This window comes from Poecile atricapillus, chromosome Z, assembly GCF_030490865.1.
Source record: "Poecile atricapillus isolate bPoeAtr1 chromosome Z, bPoeAtr1.hap1, whole genome shotgun sequence".
NCBI classification, from domain to species: Eukaryota; Metazoa; Chordata; class Aves; order Passeriformes; family Paridae; genus Poecile; species Poecile atricapillus.
Genome location: NC_081289.1, coordinates 61,056,785 through 61,069,065, shown reverse-complemented (window position 1 = coordinate 61,069,065; position 12,281 = coordinate 61,056,785). Strand labels below are relative to the sequence as shown.

At 36.8% G+C, this 12,281-nt stretch overlaps 1 protein-coding gene across 5 annotated transcripts in view; it reads left to right on the top strand.

Moving 5' to 3' along the window:
* Nucleotides 1-12,281, top strand: part of LOC131573386 (copine-8) — a 72,600-nt gene that overhangs the window by 28,395 nt on the left and 31,924 nt on the right. For 3 of the 5 annotated variants that reach the window (XR_009276186.1, XM_058827309.1, XM_058827310.1), the window contains exons 7-10: nucleotides 4,742-4,805; nucleotides 7,177-7,280; nucleotides 9,063-9,167; nucleotides 12,228-12,269. Coding sequence is in view for 3 of the 5 variants with exons in the window: in XM_058827309.1 (XP_058683292.1) it covers nucleotides 4,742-4,805; nucleotides 7,177-7,280; nucleotides 9,063-9,167; nucleotides 12,228-12,269 (315 nt within the window). In the remaining 2 variants the exon portion in view is untranslated. Of the gene's footprint in view, nucleotides 1-4,741; nucleotides 4,806-7,176; nucleotides 7,281-9,062; nucleotides 9,168-12,227; nucleotides 12,270-12,281 lie in introns of those variants that run through there. The other 2 variants (XM_058827311.1, XR_009276187.1) reach the window with 2 other exon arrangements.

The following is a 12,281-nucleotide window of genomic DNA, read 5'->3' as shown; positions in this document are numbered from 1 at the left end:
CTTGTCAGTTGGGACAGGAGGTTGGCCCTGTTTTACTTCTACTAAAACAACAGCTCACTGACTTTTCACTGTCCAGGCCTAGCTTATGCTAGCAGTGTATTGCACTGTCACAACTCCAGCCCAACTGGGTTGGCTGATTGCCAGTTGATTATACTGGAAGCCTGTGGTTGACAACCTCTACTTGGTCAGAGAAAGTGTTGACTTTGAAGACACATTTAGTAAGATCTTACCTGACTTTTTGAAGGTCTTCAGATTTGTTTCTGTCCTCAATTAGTAAATTATTCAGCTCACTGAATGTACACTTTTTTTCCCTGAGAAAATTCCTTTTGAACATGTAGATTAAAAGGCATCCATTCAGCAGTTAAAATTTGGTACAGGTTAAATGAAGTCTGAAATGAGTAACAGATGAAGTTTAAAGTTTGAAATTCTCTATGAGAAATGGAAAAAAAATCTCTGAAGATTCTGTGGAAAAAAGGTCCTCGTAGTTGTGTTGGCCTGTGTAATATATTTTCTCTTGGGTAAACAAGCATTTCTCAGGTCTGGGTTCTGATATTCTCTTGTGTGGTAGTTACTAAGTGGACCCAACATGTGGGTACGCACAGGTTAATGAGGAAGTGTTTGACTTTGTATCACTCATTCATAGTGTCCCTGTTTTATTTCATCACTGGTACTTTTGACAGTCCTGTGATTTGACAACTGTACTGGAGTGATTGTCCATTCTGGACTCTCTGAAGTCTGGATATCTTGGTGTCTAGGAGACATTTCTGTTATTCATTAAACCATTGCATTGCATTTCAGGTTTGTTTGCTTATAGAAGTGTGTTTAATGTCTTTAAATATTCAAACAATGAGAATTAAATAGACAGTATTGCATGTCTTCTTAAGGCTATTTACTGCTTTGAATTTACTGTTCTCTTTATGACGTCAGGTCTGTGTTCTCATAGCATGAATGCTCTTTATAATCTATGAGTTATGAGAGCTTTATATTTTCGCCATATTTCTGAAGTTCATTAACATTTTCCCTCTTCAGTTCTCTGCCAATGTATGTACAAATTAGAGAATGCTTGGTGCCATTTTAGTCCCAATCAGCTACCCTACAGAAGCAGCACTTTTTATACTTAAGCAGTTTGAGAAGCTTGAATTCCATTCTCTGATTGACATTCAAGTAAGCTCTGATGTTCTTTCAAAATTAAAATTAGAAAGACTTGAAGCTTATTCTTCAGCTCTGTCTATTTTAAGCATTTACAAAAGTCTTACACAATTCAGGAGTCCATGGCTGCTGTGAGCTGTCCAGCTTCAAGTCTGATTGTGTATCATGAGGGAAAGTTCCCTTAGGAAGTCTACAATGAAGGGGTAGTCTTGTCCTTCCTGAAAGTCAAAGGTTGTTGCCGCTGAAGATGAATAGATCACACGGACACAGGTCGAGGTGTGGGGAAGAGAAGAGAGAGGTTTATTTTTCCCTCCAGGATTTATAGGCTCCTGACCACAGCCAGGGATTGGATGGTCAGGATAACACTTTCTCACTGCACTGGCCATGAGAGATGTCCATCACAAGACGTGTAACAGAAAGAATGTACACATATCTATGTTTACAGTTACTGTCCTGGGAAAGTCTTTAGAAAACTATGTTAGCAAGCTCAGAGGCTGAGTTTTCAGGGCGACAAAAGGTCTCAAGCCTAGAGGGTCACCATTGCTGTGGTCAAGCAGAAAGGCTGAAACACACCTTGCAGTTCTTCGTACCAAATACAAAAGTTCACAATTCACATTTTTCTTTGCCTACGTGGCATGCATGCCATGCAATTTCACTGGTATTACAAGCACCAGTAGATTACAGCTCTGAGGCATGAACCTGATAGTATTTCTTCTTGGCAGTTGTGAGATTATCCCCTGAACCTCCCTCTCTGTTTCTGATGCCATTAAAGACTTGGAATTTTATGCAGTCTGTTACAGGAGAGTCTTGCTCCCAGTACTGTAGTGTGGTACCTGTTGCACTTCTGACAGTGAGCATTTTTTGTTCAAGGACATACTTTAGTGTTGTACTTTATTTTACAGACTGGTCTGGTACATATGTGGACATCTCCTTTGGATAATTTCTATTGGAAAATAATTGTAGTAATTCAAAGAAAATGAAATGGATAATGTGACATTTTAATAGTAATGTTTGTTCTCTTTACCTGTTGGGTTACTAGATTAATTGTCTTCTAAAAACAGGCTGCCTATGTAAGATTTATTCTGACTGGCCTCCCATGTTCCAGCTGTATTGCCATGAAAGGATAATGTGCAGATTCATCTACTTCCAGAAATTGTGTGGTTTCATTTTTCTCTCACAAAAATGTCACCTGCTCAGACATTATCCAGAATTAGATCTTTGCATGTTCTGTCTTCCTAGAGAGAAGGTGCTAGCCACATTTATAAGTGAGCAGTGGCTTTTTTCAGGATCTGCTAAGTGCATTCCTGTAGGAATTCCCTTTGATTAGGAGATAGGGCTATTGCAAAGCATAATGAGTGTTCTGTGCTAGTTATTCACATCTGAATGTTGCCTGCTGATGAGGCTGTACTGGAGCCAACTGGCCTATTATGTGAAGTTCTTCCTTCTGTCATCTTGCTGTGAACATAACTGATAGAAAAACACCTGAACTGACTTCCTATACATATTTGTCTTGTCCTTTTATCTGTGGATGTGACTATCAGAGGGCTAGGCTCTGCAAATTCTGGGATAAGACTGTAAAATTTTGAATGACCTGAAAAATGTTCCATCCACTGCCTCATTGCAATTCCAGCTTGCAAAAGTGGAGGCTCTTTTTCACCTCTCAGGTTTGAATTTCCACATAAATTGTCATCTTTTACACAGACTCCTTTCAGTCCTTGTTAAAGCACAAGTACTCTTCAGAGTGTCCTTTTAAACTTCTCTTGGTGCAGCAGATGTGGTGTCTCAATTGTGGAATAATTTGTTCTAAGGAGACAATAATTACTTCTCAGGACTGTATCTTATCTAGACATGCAGGTATTGTTGAAAACCTTTCATTTGATAATGGTTGTCTCTTCTGTTCCTCTAACAGTGAAATTACCTGCTCTTTCAAATACTGTGCAAAAAGAGGTGATCATTGTAGAGAAACTTAGAGGTTCTGGACTCTCAAGTCCAGTAGTACCCACTGAAATGTAGATTTTCACATTTTGTTTCCCTTTATTCAATTTGCACCCTGTTCACACTTAGACTGGCACATGTTCTATATCTGCGTTTCAGATAACTAGCCCTGAATGGTGGAGTTGACTGCAGTTATGCTATACAGATTACAGATAATATCTATCTGTCTATCTATCTATCTATCTATCTATCTATCTATCTATCTATCTATCTATCTATCTATCACTAATTAGTACCCCAAAAATCCTGATCTGTAACTCTTTCCAGAGAAACCCTCAGAAACTAGTTGCCTGAACATAAATTTTCTGTTGTAATTTCAGTGCGATAGAGCCAGTTCCAGGGTTGCTCACTACCAGCTATCCCTTAGAGCTATGGAAGATGGGCAATGGCACTGCATTCTGGATTTAAACAGGTGGAACTCTTACATGCTTGTCTTCAACATAGTATTAGTCAATATTTCTCTGGCAATTGGATAGACTGGTCTGTAATGATGAATCACTAAGTAATGATTTTTTTTTGTACTTCATTTTGAAATTTCAACCAGTTTGAAATTATTTTATTATTTTCTTACAAGGCATAATTACTAGTTAAAGTTTGTTCCATTTGCCTGATCTGTGACCACTGAAGTTTTTGTCAGGGTGCTTACTTTACATTTAAGGATTTTTTTCTTAATGAATGATTTGTAAGAGAATTTATAAGAGAACAAACTCTTTGGTGTCTGCAAATGGTCCAGTACTATTTTCATGCATGTAGATTTAAGCATACAAAGTTTGTACTTAATAGTATCAAAAGCTGCACAAGTCTCTTGGTAGAGTTTTTAGTTCCTGAATAATGAGAACTTTTTGTTCTGTAAAGAAATTTTGTGCTAATCTTGATGAAGTATTTCACCTCTTTTTATCAACCATCATGTTAATATTGTCCTCCTTTTATAAGGCCCATGGCCTTCTGTGTTGAGTGTTTTCCCCTCCAAAAGGCTGCTGGCACTGAATGCTATCAGATTATGTGTGAGTTTTCTGTTTCTCTGCTGTTTTTTATGCTGAGGAGCTGTTTTGGGCTTTCTGGTGTGCAGCATATGTTTTAAATTGCTGCCTGGGTGAATAGTAATTTATTTTGCAACTCCTGTATCAGATATGATGGTGAAATAATTATGTGTCTTCTTCAGTAGACATTTCAGAATAAATGCTGTAAAATAATGCTGGTGTTTACTTTTAATTATATTTTAGATATTTTGTTTAAGTAAAGCTTGAAACAGGATGTTTTTCACAAATCAGTCCTGGAGTCATCTCTAAAGGAAACATCAATGGGAGGCTGGACAGTAGAATTCTGTTACTGTTTCAACCTATTTAAACTTTTAATGCTGTTTTCTTTAATATTAAAACTGATGTGTTTCTTTCTAGTTATAATAAATATGCAACTCATTACCAATTTACTTAAGGTAAATCAACTTTTTTACACAGGTCAAGTGGCAGAAAAGGGAAACTGAATTACATTCTATCATCTTTGTGACTTGAAAACTTACCATGTGCTCTCTGTGTCATTTGTAACTTTCATACATGATATTAAGGAATTAAGGTGATGTGGTTGTGTTTTCTTGCAGAGGAATTCCTGGGAAGAAGTGTGGAACGGTCATAGTAACAGCAGAGGAACTAGGGTGTTGCAGAGTAAGTGTGCTCATTGCTTTTCATAAATAAAAAGAAAATTATTCCAAAACTCATTATTTTGGAATCACTGAGTTGCTGAGGTTGGAAAAAACCTTGGATGATAGTCCAATACTCCTGGCCTTCTTAGGGCAGGTTACTGAGGGCTCTTTGCAGTTGGGTTTTGAGTCCAAGCAATCTACACACTCACTCTGTTACAAAGTTACTTTTCAGCACACTTAGAGTAAAAATTTTCCTTATATTTAAGTGGAATTTCTCATATTTCAGGTATGTACATATTGCCACCTTTTCTTCCACTGGATGCCACTAACCGTAGGCTATTTATGTGTCATGTACTTAGACAAATTGATAAACCTTCTGTTCCCCAGGCTAAAAAATTTCAGCTTTCTCTGCCTCTCCTCAGATGATAGATGGTCCAATCCCTTAATCATTTTAGCATTGCTTTTTGTGGAATTGCTTCAGCATGTTTGTGTCTTCCTTGGGGAGCCTAGAACAGTGCTCCAGGAATGAGCAGTACTTCAGGAGCGGCCTTCAGCAGAGCTGAGTCACTTATTTCAACTTTCTGCTAGCACTCTTCCTAATGTAGCCCAGCAGGCTGTTGGCTTTTCCTGCCAAGGGCACATTCATCAACTTGGTGTTCACCAAGCCCCTTCAGTCCTCTTCTGCCAAGCTGCTTTCCAGCTGTTTGGCCTGCAGCCTGTGCTGATGCATAGGGTTATTCCTTTCCAAGTGCAGTACCTGTCCTTTCACTCTGTTGAACCCCATGAGTTTCATATATTGGCTAGTTTTTCCAGCCTATATGAGGTATCTCTGAAAGGCAGCACAACCTTCTATTGTATAAACTGCTAGTTCTAGTTTTGTATTGTTTGCAAATTTGCAGAGGGTCTACTCTGTCCGTCATCCAGCTCATTGATGAAGATGTTCAACATTCTTGGCCCATTTTTGATGCTTTAGATACGCTGCTATGACTGCTCCCAGGTGGATTTTGTGGCACTCAATATGACCCTTTGAAGCCCAGCAATTCAGCCATTTTTCAGTGTCCCTCCCTGTCCAGTTGTCTAGTCTATAATTCATTAGTTTGTGAACAAGGATTTATGGGAGACGGTGGCTAAGGCCATGCTAAGATTAAGAATAAATGACATTGACTAGGCTCCTCTCATCCACTCAGCTGCTCATTCTGTGAGGAAAGGCTTCCAGTGGATCAGGCATCAATTTCCCCTTTGTAAATCCCTGCTGATGTCTTAGCCACCTTCTTCTTTTTCATGTCTTTGCATATGTTTTCCAGGATTATTTGCTCTATCATCTAAGGGTTTGGGATAAAACTGGCTTGGATCCTCTTGCCCTCTCTCAAAGATGGGAGAGTTTTCCCTGAATATCATAACTTTATAGAGATAGCTGAAAGTGGCTCCACAGTGATATTAGCCAACTCCATCAGCACTCTCGGGTGCATCCTAGCAAGTCCCATGGACTTCTGTATGTCTGTTCTGTTTTAAATGCTACCTTTCCTGGTCCTCCTCTACCAAGTGCAAGTTATCCTTGTTCCAGACTTTCTCAGGTCTGGGTCTCAGGTTTCCAAGAGTCTTGAAGGCAAATCTTACCAGTAAGACCAAGACATAGAAAGCTATGAGAAACATGGACCTTCCAATGTCCTTTGTCAACTGCTCCCCTGTCCCACTCAGTGGTGAGCCAACATTTTCATCCTCCTCTCGTTGCTATTGCATTTCCAGATCCGTGTATGGAACAGTCTTCCAGCAGGCCCTGCCTCAGTTAGCTGGTGAGTCTGCAGGTTTATCTTTGCGTTTATAATCCTTTTCTCATTCTTGACTTTGCCCAAAGTGTGACCTCTGTGACTTTCAGTTTGCCTGATCACAGCAAAGAAACTTTTCTCCTTATTTGTTGTCAGATTGGATGAACCATTCAGGCTCATTTTCTTGAAAGTTCCAGATTCTTAAGAGCCAGCAGCCATTTTCTGGACAGGCACTAGGAGCAAACAACACTAGGTCTAAGTCACTGAAGGAATGACACTGCGTCATGTCTGACTTGAGTTTCTAAAATTAACTCTAATATAATTTCCTTGTCAGTGCATCTACTTCTTTCAGAATGCAGTTTTGGATGTAAAGAAATCCTTGAAAAATCCTGAGCCATTTTAGCATAGAAAATTGTTCTTTTTCTGGTGTCCCTACAAAGAAATTCTTGGTTCCAGCCATTCAAACTGCACTATGAAGACATTGCAGAAATGTGAATATGTAGAGGGCATTCAGAAGACAGACACTCCCATTTATTTTGTTTTCTATTAGCATAGTTCAATGAATTTTTTTTTTTTAGTGTCATAGACTGCTTGCTGTATGTAATTTTTCTTTATTACTGATTTCAGGATTCAGTTCTAATGCAATTTTGTGCAAACAAGCTAGACAAGAAAGACTTCTTTGGGAAATCTGATCCTTTCCTTGTATTTCATCGAAGCAATGAAGATGGCAGGTGGGTACCTGTTGAGTATTTTTGCTGCTAATCATTAGTCAATTATTTACAGATAATAGAGTTTTTATTTTTTTTTTTACTTTTTTCAGATTAAGCTGTGTTTCTTTTATAATGTTTGTTGGGTTTCAGTTTGTCATGTTGTGCAGTACAGAAATAAAGCTTGAAACAAATTGATCAAATACTGCACTTTAGGGTTCTAAGAGGTTCAGGTCTCATAAATGTAGAGCACTATGACAATTAGTTGTAATAAAATAGCTAAACAGTGTTACTTTTTATAAGATATAGTATCCAATTAAATTGAATTATCAAAGGAAATTGTAGCTGCAAAATAGGTTCTTGCTTAGAAATTGTGTTAGATAAAAACATTGTATTCTGCAAATTTAAATTAGGAAATATCTTTTGTCTTTTTGACAGAGTTCTAGGAAATTGAATTTAAAAATCCCCCAAATAGGTTTTATATTTTTTACGAATGGCTGTTTGCTACATTCATGCTTTGATTTGTTAAAGTAGACTAATCTCTTCTGTTCCACTGCTAAGCCTTGACATGCCCTGGTCAACACAACACTCTGCCTTTGTGGGGCTCTACTGGCAGGTTAAAATTTCTTGGAAACTGAAAGTCCTCACATTTAACATACATCAAACCTAAGGCTACATGTATAATACTACTTTTTTCTGTAGCTTAACTGGAACAGTTGACATAAATCTGTGTATGGGTGTGTGTCTGTTACCTGCTCTTTTTCTCTTGGAGGAAGATTACAGGGACAGTTTCCTGAGTAAACACTGCCTGTGTAAAACTGCAAGCCTAGAGGAGTTACAGCTCCTTTGTGAGTGGCATTAAGGTCACTGGTGGACTTTCTGTGGGTATTACTGGGAGTGCTGGTACATGCAGCCTCTCTTGCCCTCTTCCTTCTAAGGGCTGAGTGTTGAGCAACTGATGCTTTATGGGTCTCCTGAATCCAACAGGATGTTGGGGCAGTACTTCTGCACCTGTAGCAAAAGGATGCTTCCTTTTTTATTTTTTTTGGTTTTGGGCATGTCTTCTGAATCACAGCCAGGATAAAAGTGTAGGCATTTGGGGCACAAGGAGGACATTCCCTCCAAGGATAGCTTTAGTTGCAACTGGGTGAGGAATTTCAGGAATAATTTCACCAATGACCTTGTCTCTTGTTTTCTTTTGAATGATTCAGTCCCCAGGATGGGGGTTCAAAAGAGGTATTTTAATTTTGCATCATTTAGAGAAAGCAGAATGTGCTAATACATCTCATGAGTGATGGTGATAATGGAATCTCACAGAGGCATATATGTTTTACCTAAGACAGCCCTGGTTAAAAAATCATGGACAGAGTGGGGAATAAGAATCTGAAAGCCACCATTCCCTTGGATCAGTTTCTTAATCTCTAAGCAAGAGTCAGATCCTCACAAGATCATTTTCTTTCTGGATCTGTGACTAATTCCTGTATGTACAAGGTTTGTTTAAACAAGTGGGATGGAAACTACTCTTCCCTGAAATACCCACTGAATGGTTATAGTGGCTGTTTAAGTTTTGGGTAAAAACATTTTAGATTTAGAGTTGTTTAGCACTATAGTCTATAATATCTCTCCAGTGTGTCTCTTCAGTCTTTCCTTCCTTCTGATTTCACCATATTTCTTTTTTTCTTACCTTATATTTTATATGGACATTGTAAGTATGAATGATTACATCTCTTTTAATTCCATCTTTGATGACACAAAAGAAAAGAAAATAAATACAAAATGCATCTTTATTTTTTGTTTTAATTACAGTTTTACAATCTGCCACAAAACAGAAGTTGTAAAAAATACATTAAATCCAGTGTGGCAGGCATTCAAGATTTCTGTCAGAGCACTGTGTAATGGAGACTATGACCGGTAAGCTGTAGCTAAAGCTTTTTTAGCATATACAATTTTTTACTCCCTTACTTGTGTGTTCTTTTGTATGTAACTGTTTCTATGCAGTCCAGGCCCTGGTGTTATCTAATCAACATTTTGAAAGGATAATGGCTACTCAAAACAGTTCATCTCATTAGAGAATTTAGAAAAATAAAGCAAATATGCTAAATCTGTAGGAGATGCTAGTGGTGTTTTCTGGAAAAAATTCTTTGCTCTCTATGGTGTGAATTAAAAAGAAAAGACTAATTTAAAGCATGGTCTCTGTGACAAGCGTACACAAGTATTTTTTAATGTTTCAATGAAAAACAATGATCATGTGTTTTCCTTGGGTGGCAATGTAATGTCAGAGGATGCTGATAAAGGAAAGCCTTTAAAATACATAAATCAGTAGATGAGAAACACAGAAGGTAGTCATCTTCAGATTTGAAGTTTTCAGTGGTTCCATGCAAAAGGATCTATCTTTAGGTGGTAATACTATCGTGCTTTTAATCAACATTTTACCACTAATAACAAACAAATTAGTTCAGTGGAAATAGGTATTTTTGGACTTCTTAAAAATGGCCATGTTGGTTGCTCTTTCACTTAGATGCAATAAAAATGAATCAATTTTGTAATGAGCATATTCAGACAGAATTTTTTACTTGTAATTGGGTTAATGTGCATAATGCATAAGCAAAATAGTATTTATTAAGCTAGTCTCTGGACTCTACACTGTTTATCATATTTTTAAAAAATCGTTTTTATAATAATTAGAAAAGATGTGCGGGTATATTGAAATAACTCCAGCATTCCAAATTAAGGGAACTTAAAAGTGCAACAGCACTCCTCAAATTATTATTGTGTATCTGCTGTTGACCTGCTTTCAGCATAATGTGTTCAGTGAATAAAGGCTCCATGAAACTTCATAGTCCCTGCATACAACAATCATGTTTCAAATTAAGAAGTAGTCATTAGTGGTCAGGTTTATTTAAATTAACCAGCTGATAGCCCAGAAAAAACTTCAGAGGTTTGAGGTTTTTTTAATTAGAAAACCCTTCTTTCTAAAGGTTAGGATTAACTTGCTAACATCCTCATGATAATGCATAAAAACACAGTCCCCAAAGGTCTCTTTAAGACAGTGATAGTTTCACAGTTAAAATTGTGGTGCTCTGAGTTCTGTGATAGATGTGAAAGGTGGGAATAATGTCATTAGTAGAAACATATCACAGTAAATGTTTATTCTGGTGTTGTGGAGACTAAATCTTCAGCTAATGCATGCTTCTGAATGAATTCTGTCCACCTTTTCATTTAAAACATGGATAGCCATGTCTAACCTTGATTATTTTAAATGAAAGGTGTTTTTTTTTTTTAATATTAAAATAGGAAACCTATCATCTAAACTGTGTCCTTTAAGGTAAAGGTTAAGTTTCAGTACGTGAAGATTGGAAAGGTCTTTTAATATCTTGCATGTCATGCAAAATAGATAAAAGTCAAGATCTGTAATTAATCCTTTAATATGAAATAAATTTCAGTAGAGAGGAGCTTTATTCAAGGATGAATTGCTCTTACTGCAGTTACCTGTCTGAAGATCCTTCTCAGGAATTTATCTTGATATTCTTAATAATTTATTTTAATAATCCAAGTTTTCTCACTGAGATGATTTTGCTATTTGAACACAGATTTGTAAGACAATTCAAAACTTAAATCCTACTAAACCTTATGTAAATCTTAGTCGTGTGTTCTGTCTGTTATAACAGGTTTTCAAACGTCAGTAAAATAATGATTATCTAGGGGAAAAAATGTGATAATGCATTTTTTTTGCTGAATTCATCTGAAGGTGAAATTAGTTTCCTTTGAAGGTTGAAATACTTGGTGGGATAAAAGAGGTTTAGAGTTCTTTTTCATTTTGTTTGGCAGAACAACTTCCATTTTAATCAGTTTTCATTGTAAGGTTACTTAAATCCAACCTGAATTTTGCAAGAGCTATAAAATATAACAAATGGTGTGGTTAGGAGTCTTCAAATTTGAGTTGAAAAGAGGTACATCCAGACAAAGCAACTCCTTTACCTATTTTGGAATATCATAAAAAATGTGAGAAACATCCAGGTGTGCATTACTTGATATTATATTGTATATAATATCAGCTGTTGCTCAGCTTTATCCCAGAAGAGTCCCTTCTTAGTAAAGAAAATTAATCAATATATATTTGACAGTATGTGATTGGAAGAATGAGGATCAGCTTGCAGGGAAGCAAATTATAATGCAGTTGCTTAGATTCTTGTCCCCTCTATTAGTAAGACAGCCTTGATGACTTCACATGAAACTGTTCTGAAGAATAAAAGTAGGTTAACTTGTTGCTTAAAATACAGGAGGTCTGGATGTGTTATTTTTCTGTCCTGTGTTCAGTTCATTTTAGGCCAAATAGGATTCCTGTTAGCGACAGCTGAATTTGCTTACATATATATACTTTCTGTAGTAAAAGGAGATGAATAAGCTTACATACTATCTCTAACCTCTTATATCTTTCCTGTTTCATCAAGGATGTTGATGATAATATGCTCTGTAGTATTTGCATTTTAAGAAATCCACTCTTGAAGTATATGGAATATGATTGATCTTTACTCTGGAAATGTCTGCTTTTTCCTTTTTATCTGCTTCCCAGTCATCCCTGAAGCAGGGTTAGAGCTGCCCTCAAGGGTTCACTTTACTCATAAGGAAACAGTTCTTAAAAACTTTGATAATACTTCAAGGTTTAAAGAATCATTTATTCAAAAAACCACAGAAAATTCAGAGCATCAGCAAGTAAAAATATATTGGTTAAACTTCCAATGCGTTTAATTGTTTCCTTAGTTTCCACTGTATTTAGCTATTGATTTATGAAGATGTGTTGTGTTATCTGACAGGCTATTCGCTGCCCCATGAGAAATGACTGAAAAATTCTGCTTTTAGGATTTAGCACAACTGATTCACCCCTATGCTATTAATCTTAAAAGCAATCCGGGTACATACTTCACATTTTAATGGGGTTGTGTTGTTGTTTTGTTTTTTTTTTCATTTTAGGACAATTAAAGTAGAAGTGTATGACTGGGATAGAGATGGGAGGTAAGACAATAT